The sequence below is a fragment of the Felis catus genome, chromosome E1 (assembly GCF_018350175.1).
Source record: "Felis catus isolate Fca126 chromosome E1, F.catus_Fca126_mat1.0, whole genome shotgun sequence".
NCBI lineage: Eukaryota > Metazoa > Chordata > Mammalia > Carnivora > Felidae > Felis > Felis catus.
In genome coordinates this window covers 12,467,795-12,488,783 of record NC_058381.1, presented here as the reverse complement: position 1 = coordinate 12,488,783, position 20,989 = coordinate 12,467,795, and the positions used below count along the sequence as shown (strand labels likewise).

The following is a 20,989-nucleotide window of genomic DNA, read 5'->3' as shown; positions in this document are numbered from 1 at the left end:
TCATTTCTCTTGGTACGTATCAAAGAGTGGAAGCCTGCATCACTGGGTAGGGTGTGTTTAATTTTACAACTTTTTCCCAAAGTGGGTTGTCCCAGTTCAGATGCCCACTAATGATGTGAGAGTTCCAATTGTTCCACATCATCACAATATTTAACGTTGTTACTTGTTTTCATCTTAGCTGTTCTGACAAATGTGTAATGGTATGTGATGGATGTATACTATAGTTTTAATTTGCATTTTCCTGATGACTAACAATGTTGAGTGTTTTTCATGTGCTTATTGGCTATTTGTATATCTCCTTTGTGGAGTACCTGTTCCAGTCTTTTGCCTATTTTATTTATTTTTTAATGTTTATTTCTTTTTGAGAGAGAGAGACAGACATGAGCAGGAGAGGGGCAGGGAGAGAGAGGGAGACGCAGAATTAGAAGCAGGCTCCAGGCTCCGAGCTGTCAGCACAAAGTCGGACGCGGCTCGAGCTCACACACCATGAGATCATGACCTGAGCCTAACTCGGACGCCCAACCGACTGAGCCACCCAGGCGCCCTTCCTATGGGTTCTTTCTGCAGTTTCTGTTTCTCTACTGGGATTTCTTGTCTTCTCATTCATTGTGACAATGTTTTTCTCCATCTCAGAGGTCAAGAAATGAGAGTCTGTGGGCCAAATTTGGCTATCTATTTTCATACACGAAATTTTATTGCAAAACAGGGGCGTCTGGGCGGCTCAGTCGGTTAAGCGTGTGACTCTTGGTTTCGGCTCAGGTCACGATCTCATGGTCTGTGAGTTCGAGCCCCACATCAGTCTCCACGCTGACAATGCAGAGCCTGCTTGGGATTCTCTCTCCCCCTCTCTCTCTGTGCCTCCCCTGCTCACCCTCTCCGCCTCTGTCTCATATGACTGCTTTTACAGTACAATTGCAGTTGAGTAGTTAAGTCCAGTTTGCAACAGAGATCCTCTGTGGCCCACAAAACCAAAAATACTTGCTATCTGATCTTTTACAGAAAAAGTTTGGTGACTTCTGCTTTATATCACTGAGCATAATTCTTCAAAATTTTTGTCTGCTATACAGTATCTGGGTCATTTTAGGATTAATCTTCAAGGATAGTCTCCTTTCTTGAGAATAGGTGACTTCTTCCTGGTTTTTCATAGCGGAGTAATTTTTTATTTTAACATAGACACCGTGGATATTATGTTGTGGAGATTCTAAACTGTGTTCCAGTCCTCCGAAGAGTGCTTTAAAAAACAACAACAAAGTCCTAACTGTAGATTCTGTCTTTTTGGATGGCAGCTCAAATCTCAGGTCAGTTCTTTATTCTTTGCTGGGATGCTTTGGGGATAAGGCAGACTGGGATCCATTAACATACAGAATTTGCGACTCCTTTTCTCTGGCTCCTGTTTTTTTTTCCAGAATTCCTCTATCAGGTGCTAGCAGCTGTGGTTTGCCTGAACTCTGGGTTTTCAGGTCAGAACAACTATAGGTTTTCTACTGGAGTTTGAGCCATCCCATGCCATAGACACCGTTGCTTACCCTTAGGTTAAAAGCTATAATGACACGAAATTCACTGTGAGTCAGTCCTTCTTCGCCCAGGTGTTGACTGCACTCCAGAAACTGCCTGCTTTTGTTCGCTCTCTGGTATCTTGTGGTCATTGTTTTTGCTTTGGTTTTGTTTCTTTCGTTGTTATTGTTCCGAGTTTCTAGTTCCCTGCACACACGTCAGTTCCAGTGGAAGCTCGCCCTGCCACGCCCTAAACAGAACCCAATTTCGATCTCTCCTAAGCTGTAGATCTCATGTATCTGTTTTTCCTTCCTTGTAATTTACTTGCTTAAGAAATGGGACAGTTTATCCTGTGGAGGTCCCCCCTCCCGCCTCCACATTGTATGTTTTGCTCTTGCATCCCCATGTTGTAATTTCATTCTAAAAAATAAATAAATAAAATTCACCATACTTCCTCAGGTCTCATTTATTGTTTTTGAAGAAATAGAACGCTCCTGACACTGGCGTCTTCTTTTTGTGAGGTATTGCATTGAAAGGATGTTCCCTAATGTATCCATCCAGACTCCTGATGATTGTTTCAAACAATGTGGCGATGCTGGAATGCCCTCCTTTGTGCAAAGATGTAAACTCAGAGGAAGTAGTTTTGCTTAAGCAGATGGTACAAGTGTTTATATTTATATACATATTGCCCTCTAAAAGCTTATAGCAGTTTGCCCTGCCAGGATACCTGCCCCTCTAAACGCTTGTGCTAGGTAATTACTTTTTAACGTGGGTGTTTTAATTTTTTTTTTTAACGTTTATTTATCTTTGGGACAGAGAGAGACAGAGCATGAATGGGGGAGGGGCAGAGAGAGAGGGAGACACAGAATCTGAAACAGGCTCCAGGCTCTGAGACATCAGCCCAGAGCCTGACACGGGGCTCGAACTCACGGACCGCGAGATCGTGACCTGAGCTGAAGTCGGACGCCCAACCGACTGAGCCACCCAGGTGCCCCTTAAAGTGGGTGTTTTAATTTTCTTAGGGTTAGCATAGCAAATGAACGCAAAACAGGAGGTTTAAAACAAAATCTATTCTCTCACACTTCCAGAGCTGGAAGTCTGCAATCAAGGTGTTGACAGGGCTGGTGCCTCCTGGAGGGTCTGAGGGAGAAACTGTTTCACGCTTCTCTGCTGCCTCTGGAAGTTGCTAGAAATCCTTGACATTCCTTGGCTTGCAGATGCTTCACTCCAGTCTCTTTCTCCATCTTCACGCAGCCTTCTCCCCATGTCTGTCTGTGTGTCTTGATATTGTTGTTTTCTCTTCCTCTTCAGTCCCAGCTGGAGACTTAAATCTTAAAGCATCCTTGTATTTCTGCAGAGATCTTTGATTAGATTCACAACTCACACCCCTAATCTCTCCAGCAAAGGTTTCTCCAGGCACACGCTTGGTATTCTCTTACATATTCTCATCTCTTGGATATGTTGGGAATTTTCCAAGTCTTTGGGTTCTAGTTCCTTTTCTTGCTTAACAATTTCTTCCTCCATTTATGTCTTTCCTCCTGCGTTTTCCTATTAGCAGGAAGGAGAAACCAGGCTGCACCTCCCATATTTTGGTTGGTCATCTCCTCACCTAAATAAATATCCAAGTTCGTCCCTTGCACATGCTACTTTCCCTTGACAGCAGAACCCAGTTCAGCCAAGTTTCTGCCATATTATAAGAGGCATTCCTCTTTCTCCAGTGTCCGATGATGTGCTCATTTCCTTCCAAGCCTTACCAGGAGCCTTTAACATTCATACGGCAGGCTGCCACGCCAATATTCTGCTCGTGATGGCTTGTATGTGTATTCTCTAAGACTACAGAAGCTTACTCTTCTCACGTCTTTCAGGATCTTTCAGCAGAATCACCTTTAACATGCACATTTTTATCGACAGTCTCTTCAAGCTGATTTAGCCTTTGTCTGTCAAGGGCCTCAAAATTCTTCTAGCCTCTACCCGACACCCTATTCCAAAGCCCCTCTACCTTTTTAGGTATTTGTTACACCAGAAGCCCACCTCCACGTACCAAAATCTGTATCCGTTTCCTATGGCTGCTGTAACAAATTACCACAAACAAGGTGGCATAACACAAGAGAAATGTATTCTCTCACAGTTCTGAAGGCCAGAAGTCTGAAATCATGATGTTGGCAGAGCTGTGCTCTCTCTGAAGGCTCCAGGGGGAAATCCTTCCTTGCTTCTTCCCAGCTTCTGGTGGTTGCCAGAACCATCCAGACTCCTGATGATTGTTAGCACCCCTTAGTGTTGCAACCACCCCAACCTCTGGCTCTGTTCTTTCTATGTGTCCGTGTGTCTGCAGTCTCCCTCTCTCCCTGTAAGGATGTCAGTCATTAGATTTAGGACTGACCTTAATTTAGCATCACCTCATCTTCACTTGACCACATCTGTAAAGACCTTATTTCTTGCAACATTTATTTTTTTATTTTTGGGACAGAGAGAGACAGAGCATGAACGGGGGAGGGGCAGAGAGAGAGGGAGACACAGAATCGGAAACAGGCTCCAGGCTCTGAGCCATCAGCCCAGAGCCTGACGCGGGGCTCGAACTCACGGACCGCGAGATCGTGACCTGGCTGAAGTCGGACACTTAACCGACTGCGCCACCCAGGCGCCCCAAGACCTTATTTCTAAGTAAGGTCACACACACAGGCACTAAAGGTTAGATCTCTGAAACAACTTTGGGGTGGGGGGAACACAGTTCAACACACAATAAAACTCTCTAAATCTTTGACGACAACCCATAAAAGAGAGCAAGAGAAGGAAGGATCAGAGAAAAATCTATAGAAACCGCCACCAAACAAGTAATAAAATGAAAAAAATACATATCTATCAATAATTACTTTGAATGTCAATGGACTAAATGTCCCAATCAAAAGACATAGGGTGACAGAGTGGATAAGCGGGGGGGCCTGGGCGATTTCAGTCAGATGAACATCTGACTCTTGATTTTTGGCTCGAGTCATGATCCCAGGGTCATGGGATTGAGCCTTGCCTGAGGCTCCACACTAAGTGTGGAGCCTGCTTAAGATTCTCTCTCTTTCTCTCTCTCTCTCACCTTCTGCCCCTCTCTCTGCTCACATTCTCTCTCTAAGGAAAAAGAGAGATGTAAACACAGGGTGACAGAGTGGATTAAAAAACAAGACCGTCCATATGCTGCCTACAAGAGACTTATATATTTATTTATTTATTTATTTATTTATATAAAATGTTTTGCATTTTTGAGAGGGAGAGAGTGAGTGGAGGAGGGGCATAGGGGGAGGGAGAGAGAGAATTTTAAGCAGGCTCTATGCCCAGCACGCAGCCCAACACGGGACTCAATCTCATGTGAGACAGTGACCTGAGGTGAAATCAAAAGTCGGACGCTTAACCGACTGAGCCACCCAGGAGTCCCACGAGAGACTCATTTCAGACCTAAAGACACCTGCACCTTGAAAGTGAAGGGATGGAGAAGCATTTATCATGCAAATGGATGTCACAAGAAAGTGGGGTAGCAATATTTACACCAGAGAAAACAGACTTCAAACAAAGACTGTAACAAAAGACAAAGAAGGACACTATATAATAATAAACAATTCAACAAGAAGATATAATAATTGTAAATATTATGCACCTAACATGAAAGCACCAATATAAAACAGTTAATATGTAAAAGATATTATGACTAACTGTTATTATAAAACAGTTAATAACAAACATAAAGGAACTAATCAATAATCATACAATATAGTAGGGGACTTTAACACCCCAATTACAACGCTGGACAGATCATCTAAGCAGAAAATCAACAAGGAAGGAGTGGCTTTGAATAACACACTGGACCAGATGGACTTAACAGACATATTCAGAACATTCCATCCTCAAACAACAGAATACACATTCTTTTCAAGTGCACAAGGAACATTCTTCAGAATAGATCACGTATTAGGCCACAAAACAAGTCTCAGCAAATTAAAAAGATTGAAGTCATACCGTACATCTTTTCTGACCACAGTGGTATGAAACCAGACATCAACCACAGGAAAAAATCTGGAAAGAGCACAAAATACACGGACGGTAAACAACATGCTACTAATAATGAATAGGTCAAAGAAGAAATCAAGGAAGAAATAAAAAATTACATAGAAACAAATGAGAATAAAGCCAACGATGCAAAATCTTTGGAATGCAAACAAAGTGGTTCTAAGAGGGAAGTTTATAGCAATCAGGCCTACCTCAAGAAGCAAGGGAAAAAAGAATCAAATAAGCAACCTAACCTTACCCTAAAGGAGCTAGAAAAAGAAGAAGAAAAAAAAACCCCAAACTAGTAGAAGGAAGGACATCATAAAGATTAGAGCAGAAATAAATGATATAGGAACTAAATAAGCAATGGGACAAATCAATAAAATCGGGAGCTGATTCTTTGAAAAAAAATCAACAAAATTGATAAACCTCTAGTCAGACTCATAAAAACAAGCAAACAGAAAACAGAGAGAGAACTCGAATAAACAAAATCACAAATGAAAGGGGAGAAATAACAAGCAATACCACAGAAATACAATTGTAAGAGAATATGAAAAATTATATGTCAACAAATTGTGCAACCTAGAAGAAATGGATAAATTCCTAGAAACATATAACCCTCCAAAACTAAATCAGGAAGAAATAGAAATTTTGAACAGGCCAATTATCATCCAGTAATCAAAGTTCTCTTAACAAATAAAAGTCCAGGACCAGACGGCTTCACAGGTGAATTCTACCAAATATTTAAAGAAGAGTTAATACCTATTCTTTTCAAACTATTCAAAAATATAAAAGAGGAAGGAGAACTTCCAAATTCATTCTAGAATGCTAGCATTATTTTGATACCAAAACCAGATAAAGACGCCACAAAAGAGGGAGAGAGAGAGAAAGAGAGAAAGAGAGAACTACAGATCAATATCTCTAATGAACACTGTTGCAAAAATCCTCAACAAAATACTTGCAAACCGAATCCAGAAATACATTTAAAAAAAAAATCATTCACCATGATCAAGTGGGATTTATTCCTGGGATGCAAGTACAGTTCAATATTCACAAATCAATCACTGTGATGTATCACTTCGATGAAAGAGAGGATAAGAACCACATGATCATTTCAACAGATGCAGAGAAAGCATTTGACAAAGTACAACATCCATTCGTGATCAAAACCCTCAATAAAGTAGGTCTAGAGGGAACATACCTCAACACATTAAAGGCCTTGTAAGAAAAATTCACAGACAACATCATACTCCATGGTGGAAAACAGAGAGCTTTTCTACCATGATCAGGAACAAGACAAGGATGTTCACTCTCACCACTTTTCTTCAATATAGTACTGGAAGTCCTAGCCGGTGAGGCAACAAAAAGAAATACAAAGCATCCAAGCTGGAAAGAAGAAGTAAAACTTTCACTATTTGCGGATGACACCATACCACCTATATATGTAGAAAACCCTGACGACTCCTCCAAAAAAAGTACTAGAACTGAGAAATAAATTCAGTAAAGCTGCAGGACCCGAAACCAGTGCACGGAAACCTGCTACGTTTCTTATGCAGCAAGAATGAATCAGCAGAAAGAGGAATAAGGAAAACAATTGCATTGATAACTGCACCAAAAAGAATTGAGAGACCTAGGAATAAACCTAACCAAGGAGGTAAAAGACCTGTGCTCTGAAAACTATAAAACACTGATGAAAGAAGACAACACAAAGAAACGGAAAGACATTCCGTGCTCACAGATTGGAAGCACAGGTGTTGTTACCATGTCTATATTACCCAAAGCAAGCTACACATTTAATGCAATCCTTATCAAAACACCAGGAACTTTTTTCTCACTTTTTAATCAAGGACTAATGTCCATACCCCGTGCCCTCCAAACTCCTTTCAATCATTCTGGGGCAAGAAAGAGGCATCAATGTACACGTTTTTCAGTCCCGCAAATCACTCTAATGTGTCGCTGGGGTTGAAAAGAACCTGTTCCTGCTATTTCCTAGACGTTGAATAATGTTTGTTGAACGGCTGCATGACTTTTTTCATTCTTTTCAAACTTTTTATTTTTTATTTTTGAAGTACACTTTTTTTTATTAAGCTTTTAAATTTTAATTATGGGACAGTTAACATACAGTATTACGTTAGTTTCTGGTATAAAATATAGTGGTTCAATAATTCTATACATTACTCAGCACTCATCATGCTAGATACACTCTTTAATCCCCGCCACCCACTTCCCCATCCCCCCACCAACCTCCCCTCTGGTAACCACCAGTTTGTTCTCTATAGGTAAGAGTCTAGGTCGTGGTTTGACTCTCTCTTTTTTTTTCCCCTTTGCTCTTTTGTTTCTTAAATTCCACATATTGGGGCGCCTGGGTGGCGCAGTCGGTTAAGCGTCCGACTTCAGCCAGGTCACGATCTCGCGGTCCGGGAGTTCGAGCCCCGCGTCGGGCTCTGGGCTGATGGCTCAGAGCCTGGAGCCTGTTTCCGATTCTGTGTCTCCCTCTCTCTCTGCCCCTCCCCCGTTCATGCTCTGTCTCTCTCTGTCCCAAAAATAAATAAAAAACATTGAAAAAAATTTAAAAAAAATTCCACATATGACTGAAATCATACGGTATTTGTCTTTCTCTGACGGACTCCTTTCACTTAGCATCATACTCTCCAGCTCCAGCCATGCGGTGGTGCAATCGCCGGGTCGTAGGGTAGTTCTGTTTCTAACTTTTCGAGGAACCTCCATACTGTTTTCCAGAGTGGCTGCACCAGTTTGCCTTCCCACCAATGGGGTAAGAGGGTTTCCCTTTCTTCCACAACCTCACCAGCATCTGTTGTTTCCTGCGTGGTTGATTTTAGCCATCCTGACAGGGGTGAGGTGGTATCTCATTGTGGTTTTGATCGGCATTTCCCTCATGATGAGTGATGTCGAGCATCTTTTCATGTGCCTGTGAGCCCTCTGGATGTCTTCTTTGGAAAAATGTCTATTATGTCTTTTGCCCATTTCTTCACTGGATTATTTGTTTTGGAGGTGTTGAGTTTGACAGGTTCTTTGTAGATTTTAGATCCTAACCCTTTAACAGAAATGTCATTTGCAAGATGAGCCCTGGGTGTTGTACGTAAGGGATGATCACCAAACTCTACTCCTGAAACCAATATTGCACTGTATGTTAACTAACTAGAATTTAAATGAAAAATTCAAAAGGAAATTTGAGATCTCTGGTGATCTCAGAGAGCAGTGGGGGCTGCAGAGTGCTGGTCTGCACCAGATACCCACTCCATGCTCTCCTAGCCTCACACCATGAGAGAAGATTTGGGGCCATGCTGGAAATGAAGCAGGACACCAGGCCGGGTGCCTGCTGGGCGCAGGGAGGCTTCTGAGGGAGGGCAAGGAAGGCCGCTTGACGTCTGACTGCCCAGCGCGCACCTGAGTGACAGTAAAACCAGGGGGAGAGCCAGTGCCACTCCCTTGAGCTGGGAGTAGGGAGGGGAGGGGTCACTCCGGACCCCCAAGGGCATGGCAAGGAGTTTGGATTTTATTCCAAGGGCGACGCGAACTAATGGAGAGACATGATCTGATCTGCACTTGTACAAGATTGCTCGGGGCTAACGGGACCGAGAATCTAGGCTGGGTCACTGGCCGTGGGAGACTCAGGACTGACGATGGATGTGGAAGGGGAGAAAGCAGGTTTTCCTTGAAGGAAGAATGAGAAGGGCTTAGTGATGGACAAAAAGGGAGAATCCCATGAAGGCACAGTGTGGGCTCTTCAGGCAGAAGGAAGAGCAGGACAGGGACCCTGAGGAGGAGGGGCTACAGGATTGGGAGGGGGAGGGGAGAGACTGGATTGGCAAGGGGAATGGTGCTGGAGCCTCTGGGCAGGCAGATGGGCCACCGGGTGAGTCTACTGACCCAGGTACGAGCATTTACTGAGTATTGGGCACAGGTCAGACCCTGGGTGCACATCAATTTTAAGAAATTTTACCTGCAAAGAGCTTGCATTCTGGTACAGGAAGAGAGAGAGAGACAGAAAATCACAAGATGAAAAAGCGATATGATAAGAAGACATACAAAACAGGCTAAGAGACATGTGAAGCGCTGAGTGAGATGTTTGCAATTTTATTTATTTATTTTCTTTTTTTTTTTTAATTTTTTTTTCAATGTTTTTATTTTATTTTTGGGACAAAGAGAGACAGAGCATGAACGGGGGAGGGGCAGAGAGAGAGGGAGACACAGAATCGGAAACAGGCTCCAGGCTCTGAGCCACCAGCCCAGAGCCTGACGCGGGGCTCGAACTCCCGGACCGCGGACCGCGAGATCGTGACCTGGCTGAAGTCGGACGCTTAACCGACTGCGCCACCCAGGCGCCCCGATGTTTGCAATTTTAAATAGAAGGGTCTGGAACTGCTCGCTGAGCAAGACTTGGTGAGGGACCAAGCCATACCTGGGGAAGAGCTGTCCAGGCCTCAAACAGTAGGTGCAAAGGCCCTGAGGCAGAAGCGTTCCTGGTGCGTGAGAGGGCCTGGAAGGAGTTGAGTGTGGCTGGCATGGGAGAGCAAGAAGACGGCAGGAGGAGAGAGCTGTAGAGGGTCGGCACATGGTAAATCTTAACTCGTTTTCTCGCGTGTGTGGTAAAATGCACAAACGATAATATTTATCACCTTAGCCACTGTTCTTATTTTAATGCGAGGCTTTAAAACATCTTGTATTGAGGTGGAATTCACGTAACATAAAATTAGCCATTTCGAAGTGTACAATTCAGCAACATTAAGTGCATTCATACTGCTGTGCAACCACCTTCACCGTCTGGTTCCAGAACACTTTCATGGTTCCAGATAGAAACCCCACTCCCATTAAGCAGTCGCTCCCCACTCTTCCCTCCTTGCAGCCCCTGGAAACCACTAATCTGCCTCCTACCTCTACGGATTTCCGGACATTTCACAGAGATGAAATCATACAATATGTGGTCTTTTGTGTCTGGCCTTTTCCCCTTAGCATAGGGTTTCAGGCTTCATCAATGTTTTACGTGTGTCAGAACTTCACGCCTCTTTATAGCTGAGTAATGGGCCATTGGATAGATGCACCACAATTTTTTGACTGGACTATTCCTCTGTTGATGGGCTCTGGTCGTTTCAAGGACCAAGCTTTGATTCTGGGTGACGTGTTGGACATTGCTCTGAGCGGAGGACAGGACCCGGGGGTGCCTGTTCCGACAGCATCCCCCGACTTCTGCAGGCGGGTGGACAGGGAGGGACACCCGTTGGGGTTGAGAGCGATCATCCAGGGACGAGATGGTGGGGGACTGGTCCAGAGCGGAGGTGCTGGCCGGCCCTCCTTCTGGACATGGCGGTCTGGAGGCCACAAGGGGAAGGGGGGTGGAGGGCGGGGTGGGCACCCTGCAGACAAGCCCTCTCACCCTGTCCGTAAGCCCTCCTTCTGTGGCCAGCTCTGCTTGCTGTCTTGCCAGGTCTCTAACACGCCGGAATGCCACCTGGGTGTGGAGGAGAGAGAGGTCTTCTTCGTCCAGTAGGAGCAGTGGAGGAAATGAAAAACAGAACTTTTTATCATCCAAACAGGAAAACTCTGGGGACTGAAAAGCACATCCAGAGGATAGAAATAAGGGCTTCGGGCGCCAGCCCCCATCCCAGGGCCAGCTGAATCACCTGACTGGAGTGGTAAGGGGCGGCCCCAGGGTGGCCCTCCTCCTCCCGTGCTCTGCAAACACTTACCCGCTCCCCAGCTGCCACCTGGACTGAGACGACGCTGGAAGGATCCATCACATCGCAGCCCTCACAGGACTCAATTTTGCAGTCTGCTCAGCTCAGCTCTCATCATCCTTGGGCCTCAGGCATCCCGATACCAGAGGGGAAGGCACCCCACATGAGTGCCTCCCTTATGGCTCCCCGCAGAGGTGACTAACGAGTGGTCTTCCCATCCTGTCGGCACATCCTAGGTCACTCGTCCCTTGGCAAAACTTAGGAGCCCAGCACACAAAGTAGTCACATGACGGCCGGATCCCGCTTCACGCCGAGGAAGACTTCTTGGTGTCCTACTATCCGAGTGTCAAGGACTCCCTGAGAAGGACTGCAGGGGATGGGGGGCTGGAAGTTTCCAGGGAACCGATCTCCTGCCCAGTTGCCGCTAGTGTGGACAACTTCCGTGCTAGAGCCTCGGAAAGCGTGAGGTTTGCCGAATTTGGCCTTGACGGACACGCTCTTCCTCTTAGCCCTCCCCACTCATGGGTTGGGGAGGCAGCCACTCATTCCTCCTCCCTGTCTTTCCAGAAGCCGATGGGGTCAGCTTGCTGAAGGCAGTCTACATTTGTTTCATTATGGGACAATAGTGGAATTAACAGGAAGTATGAAAATCAGAGGGGGACTCATTTCTGGTCCGCCATGCAGGCAGAGCAGCAGGGCACAATGGGAAGACTTTGGCTTTGGGGGTTGGATGGCATGTGACCTTGGGCAGGTGGTTGAACTTGTCTAGTCCCGGTCCCTTCTCTAATGGGAGGGTTAATAACACCCCCCTGCAGGATGCTGGCTCTCACATGACCAGTATGATGCCTGACACACAGTAGGGATATGATCAATGCTTTAGTGGTGTTGATATTTACTTTTGTATGAGCCCATCTGGTCTGTGTCTCTGTACTTCCAAAATAAGTATGATGATTGGGCCAAATGCGTGACTCAAATTTACCACATGCTGGGTGTTGTCCCAAATTCTTTGCTTGGTGTAACTCATTCATTTAATCCTCACAACAGGTCCTCGAGGTGGCTGCTATTGTCACCCCCATGGCACAAATAGGGAAACTGAGGCACAATTAACTTGCTGGAAGTCACACACCCGTAAGTACTGGAGACAGGGTTGAACCCAGGCGGTCTGGCCCCAGACCTCTGCTCTTATACTCTATGCTCTGCCACCTGTGTTCAGGAGAGAATGAGAAGTGGGGACAGAGACAGGTCAGGATGGAAGCCCAGAGGGTAGGCAGCAAGGTGATGGGGGCTGTAAATGAGACAAAGGTTGTCTGGTTCAAGCACGCAATGACCCCTAAATGTGCCTTGATGGGCACTCACACGCGCGCACACATACCTCCTTCCTTGGGAGGAGGCAGGGGAGTCTTAGGCACTTAGGGAAGAGTATGTGGCCAGCCCAGCACTGAGCTGTCCCCTCCCTCGCCGACTGCAATGCCTCATCAGTTTTCCCTGCATGCCAGAGACAGGCAGAAACGCCTTGCCAGGGACCACAGAGATGACACGGAGACAGGAGTACAAAATAACAGGGAGAAAGGCAGCGAGGAGGAGAGAGGGGGGAGGCACCGGTGGCTCTGTAAAGGAAGAGCCATTGTCCCTCTCTCGTCCCTTGGCAACGGACATGGTTGCTAGGCTGCAGAGCATCCAGCCCCGCTCGCTACGTGTTCAGATTGCTAAAGGGTCGCCTTCCTGGTCAGAGGCAGCTCAAGACTCAGCACGAGGTGGTCTCATCACCAGAGCCTAGAGACCAGCCAGGTGCTGCAGTTTGCTTTGGGGCCTCCTCAGCAGGCTGGTAAGTGACAGAACACAGTGGTCAAAAAAGCATTTCTCACTAATAAAACATTCATCAGGTTCCGAAACAGGGTGTTGCAATTTCTGACACAGAATGTCATATTTTGCCCCTTGCAGAGATGTATATGTACTCCTAGCTATTTTAGAAAAATCTTTCTTCTGCCCTTTCTTCTATACAGAAGGGATTTTAATAGCCAGGCTATTTCAAGAGGCCCCAGTCTGTTGGGCAAACCAGCAAGATTTTCATTTTGTAAAACTGAATTAGCAACAACAACAGAATGGTAAGGGGCAATGAGGCTGCAAGGCTGTGGCCAGAGCCACATGCTTACGGACTGCAGGACTCCATTCACATTTCATTCCATGCAAAGGACACACTCCACCTTCGCCGTGACCTTGAGTGGGTGACTTAAGTTCCTTTGAGGCTCAGTTTACTTATTCCTAAAAAACGAGATCAAACCACTTTCCTCATAGGGCTATGACAAAGGTCAAGTGAGATAATATGTGTATTATCCCTTTGAAACCTATAAAGGATGACACGTAAGGATGGTGATATTTTTCTTCTCCGCTGTTGTTCCTGTTACCGGAAAACACCGTCCCGGGTGATTAGGGCAATCTCTAATTTGGCAACACATTTGTGCAATCAGCACGACTATTTAGAAATATTATCCAAGGCTTGGAAACAGAGTAAAAGATGTCTGCATGACATTGAATGTGCCAGACATGGTCCGTTCTCTAAGGAATGATAGACAGTAGGAAGGTATGATGATTTTCTTTTACGACCAGCAGAAAAGACTACCCCAAAACTTGCAGTTGCATTTTCTTAGAGAACAGTGGTTCTCAGGGTGTCGTGCCCGGACCAGCAGCATCGGCACCGGCTGGGAATGTATAAGAAATGAAGTTTCTCAGGCTCCACTCTAGGGGAGTCACAAACTCTAGGGGTGAAGCCCAGCATCGCAAGGTTCCTCTGTTAGACGCTCCAGTTTGAGAACCACTGTTTAGGACAGTAACCGAGTTTTAAAGCAATAATTAGAAAATCTTATTTCATCATTCCCTTTTTCCCACTGATTATCGGAATCCCATTTTCCCATGTCATCTTTTGACCTATGTCTTCCTGTTGTTCCCTTGTTAATAAGTTAAATAAAACTTTGGCGTTGCTATTTTTGTTGTTGTTGTCATTGTTAAATTGAGATAGAACTGACATATAACATTATATTAGTTTTTGGTGTACAACATAATGATTTGACATAAATATATATATTGCAGAGTGATTACAATAATGTCTCATTAATGTCCATCACTGTTCAAATTTGCCTATCACCCATCCCCATCTGTGGCCACTACCAAGTTAACCTTTGCATCAATGAGTTTGGGTTTTTTGGTTTTCTGTTTTATTTTAAATGTTAGCATAGGTTTTTTAAAAAAGTTTATTATTTTTGAGAGAGAAAGAGAGAGCACAAGCAGGGGAGGAGCAGAGAGAGAGGGAGACAGAGAATCCAAAGCGGGCTGCATGCTGTCAGCACAGAGAGTCTGACACAGGGCTCAAACTCACAAACCGCTGTGGGATCATGACCTCTGCCCAAGTCTGACGCTTAACCGACTGAGCCACTCAGACACTGCTGTTTTCTGTTTTTTTTTTTTTTTTTTTTTTATTCCACATATAAGCGAGATCATTCGGTATTTGTCTTTTCTGACTTCCTTCACGTAGCATAATGCCCTCAGGGTCCATCCATGTTATGGGTTTCCTTTTTTATGGCTGAATAATATTCCATCGACCACAGTAGAGAAAATGTGTTGTGTCTATATAAACACAATGGAATGTTATTCAGCTATAAAAAGAAATCCTGCCATTTGCAATCCCTAAGGATCTTTCAATACTTTCAAAACATTGTTCCTTTGTTCTCCAGTATATAATGTCTTGATTTTCTCTAGCAGCTATCAAGATTTGTTCTTGGGGCACCTGGGTGGCTCAGTCAGTTAAGCGTCCAACTCTTGATTTAGGCTCAGGTCATGATCTCACAGCTGTGGGTTTGAGCCCTGCCTCGGGCTCTGTGCTGTTGGCATGGAGCCTGCTTGGGATTCTCTCTCTCTGCCCCTCCCCTGCTCAGACTCTGTCTCTCAAAATAAATAAATAAAATTAAAAAAAAAAAGAGATTTGTTCTTTATTATTTATTTTTAGTAGTAAACCATGTTGTGCCTAGACGTGTTTTCTTCACACTTACTCTACTTGGGATTCAATGGCAGTTTAGAATTTGTACATTTATATCCTTCACCAAACTGGGGAAAATTTCTGCTATTATTTCCTCAAATATATTTTCACCCTCATAGTCTCTCCCCACTCCTTCTGGGACTTGAATGACACATATGTTAGGCCTTTTGATATTGTCTCACAGGTCTGTGAGGCTCTGTTCAGTTTTTCAATATTTTTTCCTTGTTCTGATTGGATCATTTCAATTGATCTATTTTCTTTATTTTTATTTTTTAATGTTTATTTATTTTTGAGAGAGAAAGACAGACAGTGTGAGTGGGGAAGGGGCAGAGAGAGAGGGAAACACAGAATCTGAAGCAAGCTCCAGACTCCGAGCTGTCAGCGCAGAGCCCGACGCGGGGCTTGAACCCATGAGCCGTGAGATCATGACCTGGACCGAAGTTGGATGCTTAACCAACTGAACCACCCAGGCACCCCTCCTTTGATCTATTTTAAAGTTTCCTTACTTTCCTATGTCATTCCTATTCTGGTCTTAAACCCTCTTGGCGACCTTTTTATTGGAGATACCGTATCCTTCAGTTCCAGGACTTCCATTTGGTTTTATATATAGGTTGTATTTCCTGAGGCTATTTCCTATCTTTTCATTCATTTCAAGGATATTGTCCTTTCCTTCACAAAGCACAGTTATCATAGCCATTTTGTTCACCTCTGTCTTTTCTCTTGAAAATGAATTGTATTTTCATATTTTTCTTCATATGTCAAATCATTTTGAATCGTATCCTGAATGTTATAAATGTCATATTGTTTTCAGTATGGATTTTGTCATATACCTCCAAAGAGAGTAGATATTTTTGTTTCAGCTGGCACGAATTTAGAATTTAACTATTCCTTAGGTGGCAGCTTAAATCTCTGCTGGCTTTTTTTTGTTCTACTTGGGCTGTTTGGAATTTGCCTCAGCCATGAATGGCTAAGTGGTCAACTAGATGCTTAGACAGAGTTTACACATAGACTCTGGGGCTCCCCTTCTCTCTCTCCTCACTTTTCGGTGGTTTGGTTGGTCTGTACTCTGTTCTCTGCTTCCTCAGTCAAGAAAGAGGGGAGTCTCCTATCAGAGTTTCAGCCTCCCTGTTTGGGTTCCTCCGAGTGTAGCCTGCACTCAATGTATAAACCATAAAAAACAGGTTACTTCCTTTGGGCAGGTCCCAAACCTCTCACTTTGGTTCACTCTCCAGTGCTTTCAGGTGTCTGTTTTTGTATTGTCTCCAGAGATCATAGTTGCCATCTGAGGGACGGTTAGATCATCTTGGAAACATATTTCCATGGGTGTTTTACATTTCTTTACATTTGAAAAATTAAAAAATTAAAAAAAAAAACAGATACAGAAAGTAACATTTTAGACCACGGTAGTCTCATGGGTGGTGGGCAATACTGTTGAAGGCAAATCTCTCAACATGTCATTTATTTTATTTTACTTATTTATTTTTGAGAGAGAGAGAGAGACAGAGCATGAGTGAGGGAGGGGCAGAGAGAGGGGGAGACACAGAATCCGAAGCAGCTCCAGGCTCTGAGCTGTCAGTGCAGAGCCCCACGCCAGGCTCCAACTTATGGACCTGGACCGTGACATCATGACCTGAGCAGAAGTCAGGCGCTTAACTGACTGAGCCACCTGGGTGCCCCCCCCCCCCGTTTTTAACATGTTGTTTATTTTTAAAAACGGCCAACTCCTATGTCTCCTTGTACACTTATGCAAGGCATACTAAACATTTCCGGATTCCCTCCATTATGACTGTCTGGGCAGCGTTAGGGTGAGAGGTGTTTTGGAGTGTTTTCATACCTGGACTTTCCTTTATCTCTGCAATTTCATACTATTGTAATTGCCTGCTAATATTCCTATTTATTCCACTACATTCTGGGATTCTTTTTTTTTTTTTTTAAATGAAATATAGTTGACACACAATGTCCTACATTAGTTACAGGTGTCCGGCATAGCAATTCCACAACTCTGTACATTATGCTACGCTCACCACAGGTAGCTACCATCGGTCACTATACAGCCCTATTACAATACCATTGACTGTATTCCCTATGCTGTACCTTTCATCCCTGTGACTTATTCATTCCATAACTGGAAGCTGTACCTCCCAATCCCCTTCACCCCTTTTTGCCCATCCCCCCATCTCCCACTCCCCTCTAGCAAACACAAGATTGTTCTCTGTATTCACCCGACTGTTTCTGCTTTGTTCAGTTTGTTTTTTAGATTCCACATATAAGTGAAATCATACGATATTTGTCTGATTTATTTCACTTAGCATAATACTCTCTAGGTCCGTACATGTTATCGCAAATGGCAAGCTCTTAATCTTTTTTATGGCCAAGTAATACTATATTGTGTATACATACCACATCTTTATCTATTCATGTACCAATGGACACTTGGGTTGCTTCCATATCTTGTCTATTATAAATAGTGCTACAATAAGCAAAGGGGTGCAGATATCCTCGAGATAGTGTTATTTTCTTTGGGTAAATACCCAGTTGTGGATTTACCGTCTCATGTAGTATTTCCATGTTTAATGTTTTTAATGTTTTCCAGTGGCTTCATCAATTTACATACCAATGTGGAATTTTTTTCTTATTGAAGTGTAATTCACATAAAGTGTTGTACTAGTTTCTCAGTGCTCATCAATATAAGTGTACTCCTAATCCCCTTTATTTCACCCATGCCCACCCCCTGCCCGAGCCCCCACCCCAGCCCCCCCCGTCAGGCAGCCATCAGCTTGTTCTGTTTTGAAGAGTCTAGGTTTTCTTTTTTCCTTCGTTCATTTGTTTTGTGTCAATTCCGCATAAGTGAAATCATAGCATCCATTGTGGGATTCTCAAAGTAGGATATGATCTGAATCATTTCAATGCCCGGCAACTGCCAGACAGGGTACAAAGATGGGAGAGGCCTGAGGAGTCCCAGATGAGGGACTCCTACTGCGAACAAAACTGACAGCGAACCAGGGAGTGCCGCCTGGGGTGGGAAAGCCCAGGCGGGGGCTTGGCACGGAGCCGGAGGCCAGGGGAGACTGCGTGGATTTGCAAGGCCCAGCCCGTGGCTCCGCCTCTTTGCGGCAGAGCTCAGGCCGGTGCAAACCGGTTCAGTGCCCCGACGGACACACCGCAGCACCCAATCCTCCGCTCGCCCCCTCCTCCCCAGTTCTCCTTGGGAGACCGGGAGTGGCAAGTGGCCAGCTTGGCCAGAGGCAGCTCTGAACCAGGCGGCCTGGGCTGACAGCTAACGACAACCACCGCTGGCGCTGCGGGGAGACCTGCGAGCCGGGGTGTAGGCGGGGGGCCGGCCCCCGTCGGCTCCGTGCCCCGCGGTCCACTCTGGTGCGGACTACCCCGGAGCCTGCGGGCTCGGGAGGCGGAGGGGTGGCGGGGCGGGCCCGGGAGCGGCCGGAGCCTGCGCAGTGCGGCGCCCGCGCCCGGCGGGGGATGACGTAACCTCCGCCTGCGGCCTCCGCGCCCCGCCCCGCGCCGCGCTCCGCGAACCGGGCGAGCGCTGCGCGGGCGGCGCCTGGCTGGCCACCGCCTCCCCCTTGGCGTCCGCGCAGCCGGGTCTTTGTCCGCCGGCCCCGCGGCCGCCCGCGCTTTGTTCCCGGCGCCCGTCTCCCGCCGGCCGGGGCGCGCCGCCGAGCAGCCCCCCGCGTCGCGCTGGCGTCGTCCTCGTCCCCCTCGCCGCCCCCCGCGCGCGGCCGGGCCTTGCCCCCCATGGTCTCCCGGCCGGAGCCGGAGAGCGAGGCCATGGACGCGGAGCTGGTGGTGACGCCGCCGGGCTGTTCGCACCTGAGCAGCTTCAAGGTGGACAACTGGAAGCAGAACCTGCGGGCCATCTACCAGTGCTTCGTGTGGAGCGGCACGGCGGAGGCCCGCAAGCGCAAGGTGCGACCCCCTCTCCCCCCGGAAAACTGCGGGCTGCGCTGGGGGCCGGAGGAGACCCCTCGTGCTGCAGCGCTGCCCGGCGAGCCGGTTGTGGTGGGGCTTTTGGGCCCTGTTGGGGGCGAAGAGAAGGAAGGGAGGGCTTGCTAGTTTCTTGCCGACCCCTTTGGGTGGCGTTCGCAGGCGGGGGGGAGGGTGGTAGGGCGCTTCTCCTTTCCAATTCCCCCCCATCCTCCCTCCGCCCCCTCCCTCCCGCGCCCTCTTTCCCCCTCCCCCACCTTCCTCCGCCCCTCCGCTGCGCGGGTGGGGACGGAGCAGGGGCGGGGTTTGGGGCGTGTCCAGTTCCGGGGGTGGGTGAGTGCAGATCTGGGAACCGGGAGGTTTTCTCTTCCAGGGTTGCGGTGGAAGCTTGGTCCCTGGGAGGCAGGTGGCCCACGTTCCAGCACTGGGCCTCACCCGGGAATCTTCCAGGGCGGGGGAGGGTTCGGGGGGGTGGGTGGGATGGGGGCAGTGAAGAAAACGTAAGACAAAGAAAACTAAAAAGGGACAAAGACTCCGGGGACTGTTGGGTGGCCTGCTGTGGGCCAGCTGCTTGCCACCATTTTGGGCTCTAGAAGGAGTGTGCATCAAAGCTTACCTGGGTCAGGGAAACGGAACCACGTGTCGGGATCGGGAGTTGTTAGGGTGAAGCTACAATTGTCTTGGTGCCTGGGCAAAACACCTCACCGGCTCCCGGGGCCGCAGGAACGACTGTAGGGAAATGGCAACGCCCCGCCTCATTTCAGATTTGGACGTGGGTGGAGGGGATGACCGTTGGGAATGGAACAGGTCAAGCCAGTGTTCAGACCTATATCCGGGAGAGCCACTTCGTTATCAGCACGGTTGTGGTTTGGAGAACCGCTTGTAGCTACGGAGGAATGGATTTACAAGGAAAGATCGGTCTGTTGGGAAGGTGGGAGAGTGGCGTGCCTTCTCGTTAAGAGGCTTTAGTCAGAAACTGATCGATCGCCTCCAGTGACATGTTGAAGAAATTACATTTTTAGCGTTATATTTTTCAGATGTATGTCCTATTAGGCTTATTAATGATTTGGAAATCGGAAAATAACGGCATTCTTATCTGAATAAACCTTGGTACAGTGTGACGCGATTTTGCATATTAGGAAGGTTGGGAGGTGTATTAGGTTCCACCTTGAATAGCTTTTTGGTGTAGTGGGGGGGGGAGGGGGAACTAACATCCCCTGAGATTGTAGGGAATGTTAAGCACCGGTTTTATTTCTTTTTAACAGTAACGGTGTTGGGAAGCATTACTTCTTGGAATGAACTAAAATCGGAAATGATTTCTATTAGGATCAGAGTGAGATTCTTGCTAATGGAATTACATGCTTTTAAAAAAATAGCCTGGTTGGAACCATCAGTCTTCAGGTGATTGTATTGTTAGCGCTGCGTATTAGTTCATTGGTTGGGGCTTATATGATCTCTGTAAGATTCTTCTCCGTATTGGATTAAGTAAGGACTCCCCTGCTTTTTGCTTTTTTCTTCTCTCTCGCCCCACCCCTGTAATTCTTTAACAAAAAATTTTTGTTTAACAGTCCGGTTTAACACATCATTAGCTTTGTCTCATTTCCTAAAGGAAGGAATCACTGTGTGTGTGTGTGTGTGTGTGTGTGTGTGTGTGTGTGTGTGCACGCGCTGTGTTTTGGATTAACCTTTAATGTCACTTGCTTAGTTTCAAAGCTGTTATTCTTTGTTATTCACTAGTAAGAACTCGAGCTACAGACAGGTAAGAGGTGGTGATAAATACTCTGAAACTTCAGAT

At 46.2% G+C, this 20,989-nt stretch overlaps 1 protein-coding gene across 1 annotated transcript in view; it reads left to right on the top strand.

Moving 5' to 3' along the window:
• Positions 1 to 18,802: 18,802 nt before the first annotated feature.
• Positions 18,803 to 20,989, top strand: part of USP22 (ubiquitin specific peptidase 22) — a 45,658-nt gene continuing 43,471 nt past the window's right edge. Inside the window, exon 1 of the mRNA XM_023244640.2 lies at positions 18,803 to 19,176. Coding sequence (XP_023100408.1) covers positions 19,006 to 19,176 — 171 coding nt within the window. The 5' untranslated portion in view covers positions 18,803 to 19,005. The remainder of the gene's footprint in view (positions 19,177 to 20,989) is intronic.